At 37.6% G+C, this 18,391-nt stretch overlaps 2 protein-coding genes and 4 non-coding genes across 9 annotated transcripts in view; 4 read left to right on the top strand and 2 right to left on the bottom strand.

Moving 5' to 3' along the window:
* Nucleotides 1-544, bottom strand: part of LOC148904631 (uncharacterized protein C05D11.1-like) — a 12,729-nt gene extending 12,185 nt beyond the window's left edge. The window contains exon 1 of the mRNA XM_089024451.1: nucleotides 479-544. Coding sequence (XP_088880577.1) covers nucleotides 479-544 — 66 coding nt within the window. The remainder of the gene's footprint in view (nucleotides 1-478) is intronic.
* Nucleotides 545-3,933: 3,389 nt separating this feature from the next.
* Nucleotides 3,934-4,019, top strand: Trnay-gua (transfer RNA tyrosine (anticodon GUA)). Its single transcript is given in 2 exon segments — nucleotides 3,934-3,970; nucleotides 3,984-4,019. It is a non-coding gene; the product is annotated as a tRNA-Tyr (tRNA).
* Nucleotides 4,020-4,482: 463 nt separating this feature from the next.
* Trnay-gua (transfer RNA tyrosine (anticodon GUA)) lies at nucleotides 4,483-4,568 on the top strand. Its single transcript is given in 2 exon segments — nucleotides 4,483-4,519; nucleotides 4,533-4,568. It is a non-coding gene; the product is annotated as a tRNA-Tyr (tRNA).
* A 417-nt stretch (nucleotides 4,569-4,985) lies between these two features.
* Trnay-gua (transfer RNA tyrosine (anticodon GUA)) lies at nucleotides 4,986-5,074 on the top strand. The gene is given in 2 exon segments: nucleotides 4,986-5,022; nucleotides 5,039-5,074. It is a non-coding gene; the product is annotated as a tRNA-Tyr (tRNA).
* Nucleotides 5,075-5,346: 272 nt separating this feature from the next.
* Nucleotides 5,347-5,432, top strand: Trnay-gua (transfer RNA tyrosine (anticodon GUA)). Its single transcript is given in 2 exon segments — nucleotides 5,347-5,383; nucleotides 5,397-5,432. It is a non-coding gene; the product is annotated as a tRNA-Asn (tRNA).
* Nucleotides 5,433-5,806: 374 nt separating this feature from the next.
* The window catches only part of LOC116308459 (uncharacterized), a 31,319-nt gene continuing 18,734 nt past the window's right edge, over nucleotides 5,807-18,391 (bottom strand). For all 4 annotated transcript variants that reach the window (XM_089024579.1, XM_089024578.1, XM_089024580.1 and 1 more), the window contains 9 exons: nucleotides 15,014-15,251; nucleotides 13,752-13,884; nucleotides 13,082-13,165; nucleotides 12,387-12,485; nucleotides 11,064-11,151; nucleotides 9,684-9,856; nucleotides 8,356-8,461; nucleotides 7,800-7,991; nucleotides 5,807-7,260 (listed from right to left, as the gene is read on the bottom strand). In XM_089024579.1, coding sequence (XP_088880705.1) covers nucleotides 7,178-7,260; nucleotides 7,800-7,991; nucleotides 8,356-8,461; nucleotides 9,684-9,856; nucleotides 11,064-11,151; nucleotides 12,387-12,485; nucleotides 13,082-13,165; nucleotides 13,752-13,884; nucleotides 15,014-15,251 — 1,196 coding nt within the window. In that variant the 3' untranslated portion in view covers nucleotides 5,807-7,177. The remainder of the gene's footprint in view (nucleotides 7,261-7,799; nucleotides 7,992-8,355; nucleotides 8,462-9,683; nucleotides 9,857-11,063; nucleotides 11,152-12,386; nucleotides 12,486-13,081; nucleotides 13,166-13,751; nucleotides 13,885-15,013; nucleotides 15,252-18,391) is intronic.

Here is an 18,391-nt window from a genome sequence, read left to right as displayed (position 1 = left end):
TAAAAGGATGTTGATTACGGTTGCCATGCCATTTGCAGGCTTTGCGGCTGACACGTTCACGGTCGGAAATGTTCTTCTTGGGTTTCTATGGGGTCCATAATATTCCATGCGCATTTAAGAAAAAAGAAAGAAGCCGCATCTTTATTTCGTGGCCTTTTCTATTTTTACTTGTTCCTTTCTATCGCGCACTCCTAATATTCTGAAATCTGCTGGGTTCTGGCAATCTAATTCTGCCTCGAAAGCGGGGTCACGGGTCCACTCCTTTAATGTTGTATGATTTTCTTTCGGCTTTAACGGGACGGGTTTAGAAACCAGTTTCCAAAAGTTTCCTTTAACAAGCTATTTCCAAGAGGGTCGTAATGATAATTCAAATGCAACTCAATATAGCTCACTAGTTTTTTTTAGGTTCCGTTTCGAACAGACGCCAACGCAAGCCGGCAGGATTCCTCTTGCATACAAAATGATTTTAAGACCAAACCTGATTAGCCGAGGAAAGTAAGGTGTTCACACACCAATCGGTCGCTGTAGGGGACTCAACGTTCATTGTAAATTGGTTTTTTGCATTTTGGGCCTTCTTCTAGATCACTATGATGCAATTATATTACTCTACTTACTGCATTTAAAAAATTAAGAAATATTGCGATGATTGTGAAAATAAAAACCGTGAACCACACTGAACGCATACTAACGATAACGGACGTGACACTTTCGTTCTTCGCTTGGGGAAAAAAAACTCCCTCTGCCAATAAAAACGACTGTATTTCTTCATAAGGTTTATAAAATTCCACCGATTTGACTCTCATTACATGCTTGAAGAAATATATAGGACGGAACCCAGTGGCGCGCGAAACTTGAGAGCTCTAAATCGCGTGGGAGAAGATTTCGTGTTCGAGGTAGTGAAGATTTGAATCGATGTTTAAACAACTGATCAGAAGTGCGTCTGAAGATAAAAATCTTTACCTCAATTAAAAAACTCATTATCCATCCATCAGCCATCCTAAGGGACTGATTGCACACGTATAATACGCGATTGGCGCTGTCCGCCGAGGATTACTGATTGGCAATGGAGGAGGTCTATAAAGATAAAATCACCATCGTATATAAAAAATACAAAAACGGATGTCGAGTGATTATCGATTGGCAAACTGCAGGCACGTCTATATAGAAGACAAATTATCGATCTCGGTCTGAGGTGAGGGACGGATTTCGATGGGCAATGTAGTATGTCTATAGGCACACACTTTAATCGATAGTGGATATCGAGTGTTTTCTTCTCGATGGATGGGTCAATGTCTTGGCTTCTCGTCTATCCCAGCGATCTAATTCATTGGCTCTTGATTACTTTGCTTATTGTCCCTCTTAGCATGCCAGTCTATAGAGACAAATTATCTATATGGTCGAGGTGATTATCGATTGCAATGTAGGAGTCTATAGTCGCCAAATTATGATACTGTTCGTGTTTGATCTATTTTTCTACTAAGGCAGTGTATTGCTATCTACTACCTAGTTATCTATATGTTGTCTAGGTGGTATTCTGCATTGTTTCCCTTTAGGTTCTTACTCTGATGGGGGCGCCCCACGTTGGCGTGGGGAGTCTCTCTTTGTTTGTGGTTCCTTCTGGTATCGAGAAGATTTTAAGAAAAAATGCGAAAAAATCTTGAAACTCCACTGACAATAAGAAATTATGGGGAGGGGGTGAAGGTTTGAAATGCGCAGTTATTAAATTATAAAATGTGGTGAATTACACAATCCAATTCTGTCTTAATAATCATACTCATTGAAATGAACAATGTTGAAGCTGACCCTCTTTACGGTTAATGTGAAGTGGCAATTTTTGTTAATTACTTGTATATAGCGCTCAAGTCTGTGTATTAATAGGTAGTACCAACACTGTGCACAATAGTTGACCGGGGGTAATGACTGGAGCAGTACAAAGTGGCCGTGGGCAAATGGTGGTAACAGGAGTCGCGAGAGGCGGGTGGCGTATCGCATAGGGACAGTTGCGGTAGGTGACTGTGAGTGGGGAAATTTGGCAAATTGTTAATAAGTATTACCGCTCTTTTACAGATGAAGAAGAAAGGAAATAAAAGCACAAGTAGAAGAAAGTAAGCTCCGATATAAAGAACTAGAAGACTAAGTAAATAAATGGTGAAAAGTACATGGAACGGGGATCTTAGGGCTAAGTGCGCTGTGTTTAATGGGTACGGTCAAACCGAAGTCTTAGGCGTTCAATGTGTAACTGCGTGTCGATGAGGCTCTACCATGTCTAGCTTGACCCATAAACCGCTGGGTCATTGCAATTGAGCATAATGAGTATGACTGTTCTTTCTTCGTTCTTCTTAGAGAGAGAGAGAGAAAGGAGAGAAGCAGGAAAAAAAAAAAAAAAAAAAAAAAGAAAGAAAAAGTAAAGGAACAAAAAGTGGCCTAATATGTGTGTCGAAGTATAATATTTCTATTTACAGCGGTAAAACATGAGACATAATGTAAATAAAAAATAATAAAAAGTAAAAAAAATGTAATGTAAATGAAAAAAAATTTGAAAAAAAGAAAAAGAAAAAAAAGATATAATGTAAACGAGCTAGGTATAATATATGTATAATTGATCGCTAGAATAGCCTTAATGTACCATAGAAATATACAGTTATATTAAGTAATTGATTGCAAGAATAGCATTAACTTACATCATTAATTGTAAGTAAGTTCTCAGCAAACTGTTTTTGAATCTTTTTGAATGACGATTTGCTACGTTTTTTCAAATTTTCATCTATTGTATTCCATGCCTTGGCTCCATTAAATCTAATGTTGAATTTATCATAGTTGGTTCTTACGCATGGGAGAGAGAATGACGACTTTGATGCAAGTCTTGTATTATAATTATGTATCTGGGAGACTTTAACAAAAGAATGAATCAAAAATATTAGGTAGATTCCCTGCATGATAGTCGTACATAAAAACAGCGTTATAAAAGTATTGAACAATTAATATTAATCCTTTTAGAATATTTTTTAATGTAAAAACACTTCTATATTCCCTAATACCAGGGCCGTAACTAGGGGGGGAGGGGAGCACAGGCTTCTGCTTTCTTTCGGTTACCTTTCGTTTTTGTTTTTTTTTTTTTTGGTTCTGCTTTCTTAAAAAAAACGATCAATAGTCTGATTTTATTCGATGTGCACCCTCCCTGTAAAAGTTCTGGTTACGGCCCTGAATACTGTAAACAAACGGAGCAACTTTTCCTTCCGCTCCATTAACTATGGTTCAAAGCAACCAGTTCAAGGTAATAATCACATCAGATGTGTGTGTTCAACAGCAGCAATTCTCATAGCTCCTTTCCTCGAAAACCAAGGGAAAGGCGTGTAACTATCGATTTAGACTCTATCTTTAACTATCGATTAGCAAAGCCATTGCATGTGCATTTTAAAGCCAGACAGTTTATTTCCTGATTTTTGCTTCGAGCAACTGTTTTCTTTTGGTCTGTCTTCTTTTTTGGATAACAAATCTGAATTATTATAAATATCCTCTGTAATTTCATAGTTATCACAATTTATTGTAACTTTGAGTATATTAAAATATTGTAAATCTTCTGTAAGTATATTTTGATCATTTTGCATTACTTAATCAATATCTATTATAAATGTGTGTAACTTTATAGCTGAAATTATAATTCCTTTTTCTCGCCTGTGCATCTTATTGTTATTCAATTTATTAGGATGCAAATAAAATATAAATAAATAAAAATTTAAACCATGTCTTGGTGTAAATCAGTATAGATTTGGGGGTTTATATTTTTTCGTGTATTTCATCAAGCTATTATCTTTATTTTGCCCCAAGGTATTTTAACGATATAATATAAGAATTTATTCAATAAATATGCATTTTTTTAGATTTAGAGTGCTTGTCATGCCAACTGCTTGACCGATAGTCGACCATAGAGTTCCTTCGGTAGCTCAGTTGGCAGAGCGGGGGACTGTAGAAGATCCAAAGATATCCCTAGGTCGCTGGTTCAAATCCGGCTCGAAGGATTTTTTTCATTTTGCTTTGCCTGGCCGTTTTCATTTATTTTTAATAAAATGTGTGATTCGCCATCTTTAATTTTCATCACTTATATTATTACCTTCATATGACAAATGAGATTTGCCAACTGATCCACGACGGTAAAATGTGTTTTACTGGAATGTCCTTATGGATGGCTTAGTGCACTTTCTTTTGTTCGTTCGTTTTTTGTTTCGTTTCGTTTCGTTTCGTTCTGTTTTTGCCTTGCCTTGCCTTGCCTTGCCTTGCCTTGCCTTGCCTTGCCTTGCCTTGCCTTGCCTTGCCTTGCCTTGCCTTGCCTTGCCTTGCCTTGCCTTGCCTTGCCTTGCCTTGCCTTGCCTTGCCTTGCCTTGCCTTGCCTTGCCTTGTCTTTGTCTTTCACTTTCACTTTCACTTTCAATTTATTAGATTTAAGGGGGGTGGTCATGCTTAGTCTATAGTTGAACTAAACATCCTTCGATAGCTCAGTTGGCAGAGCGGGGGACTGTAGAAGATCCAAAGATATCCCTAGGTCGCTGGTTCAAATCCGGCTCGAAGGATTTTTTTTATTATTTTGCTTTGCCTGGCCGTTTTCATTTATTTTCCATAAAATGTGTGATTCGCCATCTTTAATTTTCATCACTTACCTTTATACATGACTTTGGCTATATGACAAATGAGATTTGCCAACTGATCCACAAGTAAAATGTGTTTTACTGGAATTTCACGACTATACCTTGTCCTTATGGATGGCTTAGTGCACTTTCTTTTGTTCGTTCGTTTTTCGTTTCGTTTTTGTTGTTCTGTTTTGTTTTTGTTGTTGTGTTTTGCTTTGCTTTGTTTTGTTTTGTTTTGTTTTTGTCTTTTGTTTGTTTGTTGTTGTTGTTGTTGTTGTTTGTCTTTCACTTTCACTTTCACTTTCAATTTATTAGATTTAACGGAGGTGGTCATACTTAGCCTATAGCTGATTATGGCATCCTTCGATAGCTCAGTTGACAGAGCGGGGGACTGTAGAGGCGGATCTAAAGATATCCCTAGGTCGCTGGTTCAAATCCGGCTCGAAGGATATCATTTTACTTTACCTTTTTTCGCATAAGATGCGTAGTTACACTTACTGTCTTTAATTTCAACAAAACACCTAAATTCCTGCGTTAGTTTTCTTGTTACTGGGAATTTCTGCGCACACAACTTCTTTTCATCATGGATGTATCTCTATATGAATATTCTGGCTAAATGGCACATTTTTCTTTCGCGGTCGCCGGTTCGTTTTCTTTTTAGATTTAGTTATAGAGTGGTGGTCATGCCAACTGCTTGACCGATAGTTGAACATAAAGAGATCCTTCGATAGCTCAGTTGGCAGAGCGGGGGACTGTTGAAGATCCAAAGATATCCCTAGGTCGCTGGTTCAAATCCGGCTCGAAGGATTTTTTCATTTTGCTTTTTCATTTTCCTTGATTCGCATCTTCAATAGACGCAGCATTCGGGCGCCGTTTTTGAATATAAGCGTCATCGTATGATTTGTTTTGCTTTTTCGTTTTCATAACCCACAATAATTTTGATCTGCACCAAGAAATAAACTGAGTCTGGGCGAATCCACATCCTATCCTAAGCCTGTGTAAATGAGTATGTGGTCTTAAACAACAGCGATATTCATCGAATATTCAATGTGTTAACATTTGATTTCATACATTTATTTCTCTTGATGTATTCTTAATTTTATGGGGTCTAATATCGGAAATGGTGATTAAAGGTCTCTCATTGGAATAATTTGCGCAAATTCATAAAAAATATCTACTCATTTCTTCGTTCTCAAATTTAGCTTTATTTATATATTTACATGGATATTATTCCAAAAAATGAATGAAATTTAATAGATTTTCTGGAAAATAATATGATCATTACATTTGAGACAGAACTCAACGAATACAAACTGACTGACCACTTTCCATACGGTACCGTGGATACCAGAACCCAGGATATCCATACGGCGATTAACTGACCAAATAGAAAGCATTTGTATAGTCAGGATATGATAGTAACGTTGTAAAACCTTTGCATAAAAATACTACTAATATGCAGATACATAACTAGCTCCACAATGATGCAGTACAACAATGGGCTACTATAACGTGTCCTTTGTTTTACGTGCATTCAAAGGAGGCTTAGTCACGATCTGAATAGGATTACGGTATTTTATAAGGGTCTATGAAAGCAAAAAGAGTCAGTTTCTACTTTGGGCTAAGATACTTAAGAAAGTGAGATGTGGTAAGCGTCTCTTCAAATGATAGTAAAGCCGTGCAATAGCATTCCTACCAACTGATTGGTACTCAGGATAGCTACTCGCGGGTATCCCTCGGGACTGGAAACTAACTCCACTTCACTTTACTATCTTCCTTCTGACCTGATTTAGGTCTTCCTCACATTTCAGTTTTCTTTTCGCATATTTTCTTTTCGAACATTTTCTTTGAATATCTTTTTAATACAAATGCATAGATCTAGAATAAGTAACCCTTGAAGGGATAGTCCATCGCATCTCTTCTGATTTGCCAGTATATAACAAAGAATTTCATTGGCTACACACGATCGACCAATCACGAATCGGCAAAGAAATGTCCTTGTTTCCAGGACATTTTAATGATACTGGAGGCTGAGGCGGTCCTGGTTAATGACAGATCTTGAGGTGGATCCAATCCATATATTAATACTGTGTCTATTCTCAGCTCATTCCTTTCATATCCGTTGATTGAGTCTTTATAGAATGTATAATCAAGTGGATTTGTGAATGTTTGGCAAAATTGCAGAACAAAAGGGATGGTTGCCATAGAAACTACGTAAACTGCTGCTAACCCGATTTTTCCGCTTACCATTTGAAGCCCGCGATATTGTGAGCCCGCGCATTGTTAATTCTAGCGGCTGAATAAAATTTTAAATTAATGATCTTCGTATTTGAGTTTTATAAAAAATATATATATAATAGAATCCGATCGAACTTAAAGAGAAGTGATAAAAGAAAATACTTTAGCAAAAAATATAGTGGAAGCAACTAGTGTGTAGCACTTGTGGGGCAAGAGCTTATCCAGGATTGGGCTTCCTGTGGTGAGATGTAACGCAACACATTATTTGCTCAGATAAAATAAAGGTAACCAGGGCTTGCAGCCTACGGATAATATCAGGAGTAGAGCAACATGTGAAGAATAAAACCCCATATGACGAGCCATGTGCAGTAAATCGTTGACAGACCCGTCGAAGATGCTGAAATAAAGTTAAAAATTAAGAATTAAAAAAAAACATATCGAGGTAAATCCGTATTCACTATATTCGCTAGGCCTAAGATGAATAATCGTTTCAGTAGAATGTAAGACTTAAAACAGACTGTTAAAACGTTTCCACTCAAGCCCCAACCCCACCAGAAAATGTAACCACAGTGGGCACTACAGCGGGGGATGGACTACTTCGACCGGCCATATTGAATCGTAATGCATTATGGGGCGTCCAATGGGACAGATAGAGCTTTGTTACAGTAATGAAGTCGATTGATATTAATAGCTCACCACAAAGGAAAACAAAAAACAAAACAAACAAAAAACAAAAACAAAAAAAACATGAATTAAGGCGGCACATCGATCACCTTTACCTATAGACAAACACTCGAAAATCTATTTATTATCCGTCATCCGTCATTTGCCCGCTTGCAAGATGGCCGGCGTATCGTCCAAGTAGTCCATGGGGTCACGAACTAATGTTTACTTAATAGAGGCATATCACTGCACTTAAGTCTAGCACAGGCTTACCACGGACAGCATAGTCACTACGTTTATATGATCTCTTTGTTGTGGTAGTGGTTTGGTGCTCACGGCATTTCGTACATAGCGATGAACAGCAAGATGGGTTGCATAGTGGTGTTTCTAATGGAGTCTCTACGTAAGTGCCTTCTCGTCCGCTGCTAACGTGCCATTCAGAGAACGCCTTGTACGCTGTTCTACCTGGGGGTTGTAAAAAAGTTATTGAAATACAGCCCAGCCCAGCAAGTGCCCAGCAAGTGCCCAGCAAGTGTATATTCGTGTACCAAACAATGGAAAATTTCTGCACAGTTTTTGGATTAAAGTAGAGTTCAATTCCACGAGGATACAAGGGCGGATCCAGGGTTTTTTTGAAGGGGGGGTCTCAAGGGTAAATTTTGTGGGCAAAGGAATCCCAGTCGCATTTTTACCACAGGAAGCCCATTTGACCTCAGGAATGACAGGGGGGGTCGCGACCCCCCCGACCCTCCCCCTGGATCCGCCCTTGGGATAGAAAATGTTATTGACGTCACATGACGTATAACGTACTGATCATACGGTTGCTAACCTTTTATTTGGTATTTTGAAGTTACAGCTAGATAATCACTCTCTCCCGAGAATGTGTGCATAAAACAAGCAGGAGAGAAAACACCAGACTTGTCACTTAAAATCAGCTGAAACCAAAAGCACAAAGCAAGAAATGAGCGCCATTGTATGGACCATTAGATAATTAAGGGCTGGTTAATGCAGGAATTTATGTTACACGATATTCATTTTTTTTGGTAAAATCCCGCGCATGCTTTCTTTTTGTGTGTTTGCTCGATATTTCTTCACTGAAAGGAAAGGTCGCGCGATATATATATATATATATATATTGTTTTTGTAGGCGAGTGCTTGCTTGATAATTTTGGGGGGATTTACGCAGCCCCTACACCTCATTTATCCAATGGTCCGTCCCTTACCTAGAACGTTTGTCAGAGTGAGTGAGTGAGTGAGTGAGTGAGTGAGTGAGTGAGTGAGTGAGTGAGTGAGTGAGTGAGTGATACTTTATTTATACTCGAAAAAAAATTCTATCAATATAAAAATTGCTTTACAAGAATGTCGAGTTAAATAAGAATACAATTTAGACAGCTAAAAAAGTTTATGAGAGTCCAACAGAAGAAAGCTTTCTTTTAAATTCCCTTATACTTCTAGCTGACTTAATATCTGAAGGCAAAGAGTTCCATGCTTTTGCACCTTCATAGGAGAACGCACGTTTGAGGTACTCAGTGTTTGGTTTCGATAATTTTAAACACTTTTCTCCCTTCCGCAAATTATATTTTGTAGTTTGATACTCAAAGCGGTCTCTTAAACTTTGAGGTGCAAGAGCATTCAAAGTCTTGTACATTATTGTGGCTTTATGTTTCTTCCGCCTGTTTTGAAGATTTTCCCATCCTAGAGACATTAAAATGTCGCGCGACCTAGTTTCATAATTACTCTTAGTTATAATTCGGCCTGCGCGATTTTGCATTTTTTGGAGTCTGTCAGCTGATGTTTTTGGTAAATTATCCCAAACCACATCGCAGTAGTCAAACCAAGGAGTTATCAGCGAATTATATATTGCAGTGTGAGTGAGTGAGCGTAAGTGAGTCGGGGATTTTGTCATTCGCATAATACGAGAAATTGATCATGTGATCTGTCAACCCGCGACACACCTTCTGACTAAATAAAGCTTTAAAATATTATATTTTGACACACGGTAAACTTCAATGTATCTGCATACATGAGTCACACGAGCGATGCCAGCGGTTCAATGGAATGCGAAATTGAGCCATTATGTTATACCGCTGACTCGATTCTTCCCTAGTTTTCTCTCATTCCACAGGAAACCCAAAAGTTATTTTCAACAAAACTCACCCTCCGTAAGGACCGATGTGTGTTATTTCCAAATTTTGATAAATATTCTGCTTCACTTGGGAGTTCAGGGGGGAGCCTGACCGTCGGGAATTTCGACGGCACAAGTTCCTGCAATTGGTAAGAATCCCATTGCGCAACCATGACGTAAATTGGTGTACTTAAATATTTGACAACTGAAATAAATGATCGGCAGAAAGAAAAATGAGTATGACAAAACGATAGAGCGCATGCAGTAAAACCATGAAATAAAAACAAAGTTGATACTGACAAATAGTTGTTATTTAGTGGCTAATAGTTGCTGTCACCCAATCAGAACATTCACTATGCAAAAGACAGATACACAAGAGACCATTTGTGTCTTTTGTGTAAAGAATGTTCTGGTTGAGTGATACGAACTATCAGTCACTAAATAGCTACTATTTGTCAGTATCAACTTTGTTTTTATTTCATGGTTTTACCGCATGCGATGCGCTCTAGTACACCGTGTATTGTTAACAATGCGTGAGAATAGATATATGTATTGCGCATACGCTCTCGACCAAGGGACGATCTCCTTTTTTTCTGTACCTTCATAGCACACAACGTTTCTGGAGGTTTCGTCTGATCATGAAAACTATTCCACAAGGCAAGGTCATGCACGGTACGGTCGGAGTCACGAACTAATTTTATATTGCAAACCGAGCGGAGTAGCCAACCCATGACAATGTACAAATACCGCACTAGACTTATTCTTCTGGTTTGCGAATTACGTATTCGTGGCCTCTCGATGGAGCGTTGGTGCCATCTTAGAAAAATCACTAGCGTCAATTCTTAACGGCACTAATATGGCCGCCGCGTTTTTGTCTTTTGACTCTCTTGGAATGACTGCATCAATACTACCGCCAATTCTTTTTTAGAGCGAATCGATATTTTTTTGAAGCGCGGCGAGCGAGCAACAAAGTCGCAAACGGTGTCTGTTGCCTTTAGCAGAGATATATAGTGGCGGCGGATCGACTTTGGTGAGTCTAATACAGCACTGTGATGGCAATTGCGTTGCGCTTGTTTTCCAAAATCACATGTACTGATGAAAAATACTGTTTAGTATAAACTTGGTCTCACAGTTAATACGGTCACTACTTTTACTTCACGCAGTAACTATAGGGGCATATCTAGGTTTTTCCACTTGAAGAAAGGGTGTGGGCACTCACTACTAATATAACATGGACGAATAATCCCTCCCTCCGCTAATCCCCCTACCCCCACCCCCCAACACATGCACCCCTCAAAACACTTGCACCTTAGAAATAAACTGCCATGCATCCCAGTATGCTATATACGTCCACGAAAAATACGGCTAATGTTTATTTACAATATACTTAGAGTAAGCAACAGTGAACATACCTAGTTCTCCATACAAACAGGCAGCAGGCTTTGGCATCTCGCTTCTACAGGATTCATCCACATATCCATCCCATAACCGATTAAACATCTACAAGAGAATGAATGAAGGACAATCATTTACATTTGATTTCCATACAAATATTTCAAAAAAAGTTAGAGCTACAGGAGATGGAAATAATGACCGATCGGCTATTGCTTAAACGTTATATATTATCATGAGATAGGAGGGGGTGGGGGCAGGTGTTAACCACCACTTTGACCCGTTTGGCTCAGTTTGGTGGCCCACGACAAATGTCTCAGTAGAAAAAGCTGCGTTTGCTTCCTTATCTTAATAATTATGGTTCATTTTATCACATATACATCATTTTCCCTCTCTTTGCTCCTCCCCAAAACACGCGCGGAGTAAGAACTCTGGGCAATTAAATCGTACGTCACGCGTTTTTTGATTGGCCAAAAAACACTAAACAACAAAACAACAAGACTCCAAAAACGAGAGAGAATAAAGAAATGTCGATTGTGCTACAAACGAAGTTAACGTATTTCGAGAGCGCGAAAATCGACTCCATTCTAGTTTCTTTAAAATTCATTGGTCTGATTTTACCAAAGGATTACCCTTTGTAGACTCGGTGAATTTATTCGATTATTCCACGCCAGTTTGTCTGGGTAAATATCTAAAATATTCACTTGGCCTCGGGCGAGTAATTGCTGAATCTACCGCACGTGTGGATGTTTTGTGACGAAACTACAAGATACTTATGATAATGATGATCTGAAATTACTTATTGATGAATAATGAAGTATCAGTCTTTCAGTATAAAGTGATAACGGCGGGATAACAGTGCAAATGGAATGCTTTGCGTGTAATGTAGTCGCTATAAAAATAAATTAGATACTTAGATGACATAAACGCTTGATCAATCGATACGTACATAGATAAGATACTTGACCCTAGTTCACGTTTTGTTGTTCAACATTACGTTCAATTTCCTACGAGCTCAATCATCTATTTATCCTTATTTACAACCCTATTTTGTTTAATTTGTGATCCAGTCATTCATTCGTAACAGTAAGGGACTGATTTTATCACCCCCCCCCCCTATATTTTCTAATTACTTTGCATTCTTTTTTTGTTCGATTTTTCTTTCTTGTTTTCTTTCCCTTTGTCTTTTTAAGGTCTCACTTATCATAAGCAAAAAGTCGGAATCGATTTCGCTATAAGCTTCCTCTGAAGCTCTTATATTGTTAATAATATTATTTGATTTTGTTTCCGTAAAATTCTTTGAAAATTTCACCAACAAAAAGTCGTAATTGTACAGTACTTACCACTTCGAGAGTAGAAAAAAAGTATGGAGTACCTTGGGCCAGCTCTTCTCCAAAATTCGGAAACAGCGTGAACCAGCCGCCATCATTGAACCCGCGGACCTAAAGAAAATCGCAAAAAGAAGAGGTCACACGTTACTGACGCCACTGATACACATTACAGATCGTGTGTTTTGAGCGGGAAAGGTCATCAAGCGCTATACGAGGTATAAATAGACTTAAGAGGCTTTACCTGAGCCGATAGGGATTTCCATGTCAGCCTGAAACATGGTGTATTTTTGAAGATGTGAGCTAAAGGATCGAGGCTGAGCCGCCCTAAGGGGAGAGGGGCAAGGGGGACCAGTACATTTTCTTGCCATAGGACATGCCCAAAATTGCTATCAATTCTGCTTGGGTCGGGCTGATCACGAGAGGTAGTCAATAAATAACCTAGGACTTTAAAATTTGCAAGCAAAATTATTATTTTTTAACTGGAACAGATTTTTCATGACTGTGAAACGGCATGGAACACGAAACACACCACAAGATGGCGTCCTAACAGAAGTCAGGTGATTTATGACATGACGTGCAAAAAAGTCTGTTGACGACATCTTTTCTACCAAAAGAGGAAGGCTTTACTCGGTACGTTCACCCTTATTCATAAGTAACGGCGTAAGAAAAGGACTAGACTAGGTTTAAGATAATTTCAAATGGCTTACCTTTGCTGGTGACAGCATGTTTTGTACATAATCTAAATTAGCAAGCATTCCCAGTCCCCCCGCTGAAGCACCACCAAAAAGAATCTGGAATAAAAAAGATCGGGAAATAAATAAGAATTTGCAAAGAAGAAACCTTGATTCCGATAACGAGAGATATCTTCACTTACATTTACTTAATTCATAATTCTTTATGTAACTTTTTTCTTTAATTATCGAGTCAATTACAGTATTTTTCCAGCCATGATTTTATTTTGATCGTTTGCGAACAAACTAAACGTTTGCCGTAAAACTACGGTGTTACGCACGTGATCCACCGACATTTCGCGCCTTTTTCGATCACGTGATCATTGAGTATAGACGCGAAGATATCCCTTTTGGGACGAACTCGAAGTTACATTTATGTACTTTGTAAAAAAGTAAAAGAGTAACTTAATCTAGTTGGAGACAGAGGGCTAGGTAAATTATTACTTGAGCTATCGGCTGCGTCAGTATTGCTATAAAATATCGTAAAATGAAAACGCTTTGTATCTATAAAAGTTTGAACTTATTTCGTGCAAGTACTTGAGATAATTGATTGGATTCTTTTAGTTTCAGCACTTAAGAAAATACAAGTTTGGACTCACGTTAAAAAAATAAAAAACAGTTCAAGGCGAGTACATGGTTTACATACTGTATTTTCCGTAGAATTGATATGATGATCAGCCATTAGTTGTTCCATCACTGCTTTAATGATGTAATGGCCCAACATCTGTAACCCATAGGGATGAGTAGATTTGGGTCTGCGGCCCACAAATACATCACCACTGAAATCATAATAGCAGAATTATTACATAAGACTAACGACTTTTGTCGCCGGAATAATTTGGGAGAATAAGAAAATTTGGGGATTTGAATATCATTGGTATTCACTTTAAAATGGAGGTCCAGAACTTTTTGGGTGAAAGAGCCTTGGAGTTTTTGGAGTGAATGGTTTTCCAAAATTAGGGGTTGGATTATTCAGTTTTGCAGCTAGGGGGGGGGGGGGGGGTGGTGGGGTTGGGGGTGGGGATGGGGATGGGAGCAGGGACAGGGGGGTGTTGAATAGAAGTTAAGTTAAGTTTTTCTTCCATTATCCCCTAGTCTCCTCAGCAGCCATTCTTGGTGTCATTCTAAAACAAGTGTTTGAACTGACAATCACAATGACTGCAAAGGAGACTGCCATCCCCCTGGCTCTTTAACAATTAATGAGCAATTACTTTATGGGAATTAGACAGTGAAGGCTTTGTCATAGCTGCTGCTGCAACATGGGTCCACACAGGACATGGGTAACAAAACTCTATTACTTTTTGTGGTTGTTCTTATGACATTTTTAAAAAAAACTTCAAATTTTATTGATACCCTAAAACAACCTCTGAGCTGATCAAAGTCTGGGCATTTCCAATTCATAGATTAAAATGGAATGTAAAGGTTTCATTCAGCTTCATGACCTAAATATAATTTAGATCTACAGCAACAATTCAGTGTTCTATTTTTATCACCATCTATAAATAAGTTGTAAATTCCAAAATTTCATGGATTTTCAATTGACCTAGACAATTTTTCCTTGAAACTTCATGAATGGAGTAAAGATTTCATATCCCAGGTTTATTCCAGGGGCTGGTGAACCCTGTGTTAAAACATATTTTCAAATCAACAAAAATAAGAAAAATGTCAAGATTTGGTGTCCACATTGTTGTAACACAAAGTTGTAACACAAAGTTGCTGCATAAGCCAATTATGGCAAGGAAAAGGTTCATCAAATGCAAGATACAAAAAGTGCTCAACCGAATTCATATAACATCGTTTTAAAATAAATCAAAAACAGATTATAAACTGAAATGAATAAAAAAATGAATGATCAAATGAAAGATTTTTGTCATGGTATGCAAGAATATTATCTATTCATCCACTAACCTGCAATAAGGAACATAAACTTTATTCCAAGAGGCAAAAGTAGGATTTTCATTAGGATCGTCTGACGATAAAAAAGTCCCTGTCATATACAAGTCATAGTCTTTGGATGACCCATAACGACCTTTAGCTCTCTCTCGACAGGCTTCAACACTGCCACAGGAGCCTCCTGCTTGAAGTTGAATTATCCAGTTTTTTGATAAGGGATTGTGACTTAAATAAAACACTGCTACAGAACCATCTGAAAAAAATAATGAGGTAATTTATTAATAAAATGGCCTTAGAATGTATTCTTATTTCACTCCCAAACCCTCACCTCCAGTGGCATGGGAACATTTGTGGGGGGGGGGGGGGGGGGGGGGGAAGAGGATAAAGAGCACAATAAATTTATTTTGAAATAATTAGAGTCATAAAGTAGAATGTTTATCTATTGGGAGATAAATGGTTGATACTCTTAACACCAGAGACAATATTGAACACATAATCTGATTTGATTTGAAATAAGTACTGAAATATAAATAAAAGACTTGTATTAAAGCTTTTATATCTATATTATTATTAAAAATGCTAGTCTTTAAAGCACAAAAATGAAATTAAAACAAAAATAGTTAACAATCATGGGGACATAAAATAGAATATCATATGATTGACTAAGATAAATTATAGATTTGAGAGTCACACAAAAAATTAATGAGTATTGTACAAAAAGTACAGAATCGTACAGAAATTAAATACGCAGGATCCATGTTTCCTAGCTCCCCCTTGTTGCACTGGCCAAAAGAAAAATATATGACAATGAAACCACATTTTTGTCAACCCAAAAATCAAAATTTACAGAAAAGCCATGTTTATAATCTAGAAACATGTGAAAAGGCCCCCACCCATCCCTCCCCCAATGCTTTTAGCACTGGCCAAGCAAGAGGAATAAGAATACGAAAAAAATGTGCAAACAAAATGTTTTTAATTTTTGTTGCACTGGCCAAAAGAAAAATATGTGCATATGAAACCACAGGTAGCCCAAGCTTGGTTTCTGTGGTGTCCTGTTATAAGGAAATGTATGGAGGTTCATCAAAAATTTCAATAAAATCATTGAAACGTGAAATGAAGCCTCGAAATTTTACCCGATCACTGAGAAATAGCACTTCTTTTGAACTGCGTGGTTATTTTTTGAATTTAGCCCGTTTTAAGATTTTTTCCCCCACCAGTAAGAAATAAGAGAAGGAAACCACATATTTTTTCAATCCAAAAATCAAAATTTACAGAAAAGCCATGTTTATAATCTAGAAACCTGTGAAAAGGCCCCCACCCACCCCTCCCCCAATGTTTTTAGCACTGGCCAAGCAAGAGGAATAAGAATAAGTAAAAGAATGTACAAAAGTTGTTTTTAATCCAAAAAACCAATTGAAATTGTACAAAAGAAAAAAAACATATTTGTCTCGATTCTAGTGTCTCTAGTCAACCACCCCTTTCCCTTCCTCAGCACAGAAAATTGTGCAAACAAAACCACTTTTTTCATTTCAATCCACAAATCAATCCATACAATCCTTTAAGAGGTCAAGAAGTTAGTCAATAGTCTGATCATAGATAACCCTATCAAACGATTCATGAAAGTAGGATCACAGACTTAAACACATCTTATCCATTGATTAATAATTCTCATACTTCTCTTAATTGTTTTTGAAAGATAATAAAAACCATCGTCTTTCCTTAATTTGCTAAACATATTGCTTAAAGAAAAACCAAGAAAAAACCTTTTTCGATTTTTTTCAGGGAAAATGCCCTCGTAGTTTACTGGTTATCAAATATTTTTTTCGTTAATAAAATAAAGGATCGCTCCAAATGAACCGATAAAAGAGGAAATAAAAGAAATGAGGAAGCAAGATATAGAATTAGCTAGGAAATAATTTCAAGAGACATATGATAATAATGAATTCATCTCACTGCAAAAGGAAAGCGATTTTGACCAACAAATCACTTGAATCAATCAATGCGTTCACCGCTCACGCGACGCTCATTTTTTTCATTAGCTTTTCCAATCACCCTTCTTTATTCATTAATCTTACTGAGTAAATATCACTGAACAGTTGTATTAAATGAAAATACTAGGCTGTCAAGTTGTCTTGGAAGCTTTATACATAGTCTTTTTTGTTGGAGTAGAATAAACTACCCCCGCTATTCCAGTTTGAAGTCAATAAGTTGAAAAATAAAAGGTAATTTCATTAATTCATTGTAGCGATAACAAGGGCTTTCGGCAAGGCGGCCGCAAATTGGAAACACGCGGAAAGCGAATTTTGGGAACAAAAACAAACAACGTGATGTTTGAAAAGCGTCGGAAATCCTATAAATCTCTGGGCTCTGAATAAAATTAAAGGCTTCCGAAAGAAAAGTGTTTTCATATGTAAATAAAGAGTTTTGTGGTGATTCACCTAAATATTTTGATTCTTCAAAGCCGTGGAAAAATTTATCTCCTGGTTCTTCGGAAAGTTTCGCGGTTAATTTCGGTAGATTCAAAGATTACTTTGATGTCGACCGGTTCACCATGAATCATTAACCGGAAAAGCTATTTTCAAAGGCGTACAGAAGAGACAAAAAACTGGGTTTTTAAACTAGCTAGTCGATTCCAAATGTGTGAGAGAACGCAAGTGGGTATTAAAATGAGCGCTCGCCTCTCACCAATGCAACCCGGGTTCAATTCGATCCCGGACACGATATCATATAGCCGGTGAGTAGTTTCTAGTTGGTTCTCCCCTGTGCTTCGAGGGTTTTTCTCCGAGTTCTCCGGTTTTTCTCCGAGTTCTCCGGTTTTTCTCCCTTCACAAAAATCAACTTCTAAATTTACTTTTTGTGATTTATGAATAAGAGCTGACAGAAATGTTGACAATCTTTTGGCTTGCACCGTTGCAATAAAATTAACCGTGCTTAAAATAAAGTACACTTTACTGATTTGTAATATATATCCTAGCATTGGTTTGTAAATTATATCTGAATATTGGATTTCCGACCCCTGAGGCAAGGAAAGAAATATATTTGTGGAATACTGTCGAAAATACTCTGGTATTGTCCCAAGATAAAGGCTGTAAAGCTTCGAGTTAAGCACGTTCCAATCTTGAACGGTAATCGCGTTATGGAATAATTGTCAAGGAAATAGATATACGAGTCGTCTGAGGAGGGAGAAAATATTCCTCGCAGGGCCAAACACGTTCAGGGTTTTATTTAGTGCGGTAAAATAAAGAGTGCTGAATATCACGGAAATCTAGCATTGAATAGTCTAGTGACATAACGAGAGGTAGTAAAGCTGTAAGTTCGCTCAGAGTGATGGATTTAATATCACACTTATTTGCATTGTTTGATAGCATGCCAAAGCCTTCAATAAAAACAACA

The sequence above is a fragment of the Actinia tenebrosa genome, unplaced genomic scaffold (assembly GCF_029948245.1).
Source record: "Actinia tenebrosa isolate PJP-AT-01 unplaced genomic scaffold, QUT_ActTen_1.0 PGA_scaffold9__36_contigs__length_13948895, whole genome shotgun sequence".
Lineage (NCBI taxonomy): Eukaryota > Metazoa > Cnidaria > Anthozoa > Actiniaria > Actiniidae > Actinia > Actinia tenebrosa.
The sequence above is the reverse complement of the archived record's forward strand: the minus strand, read 5'-3'. Positions and strand labels throughout refer to the sequence as shown.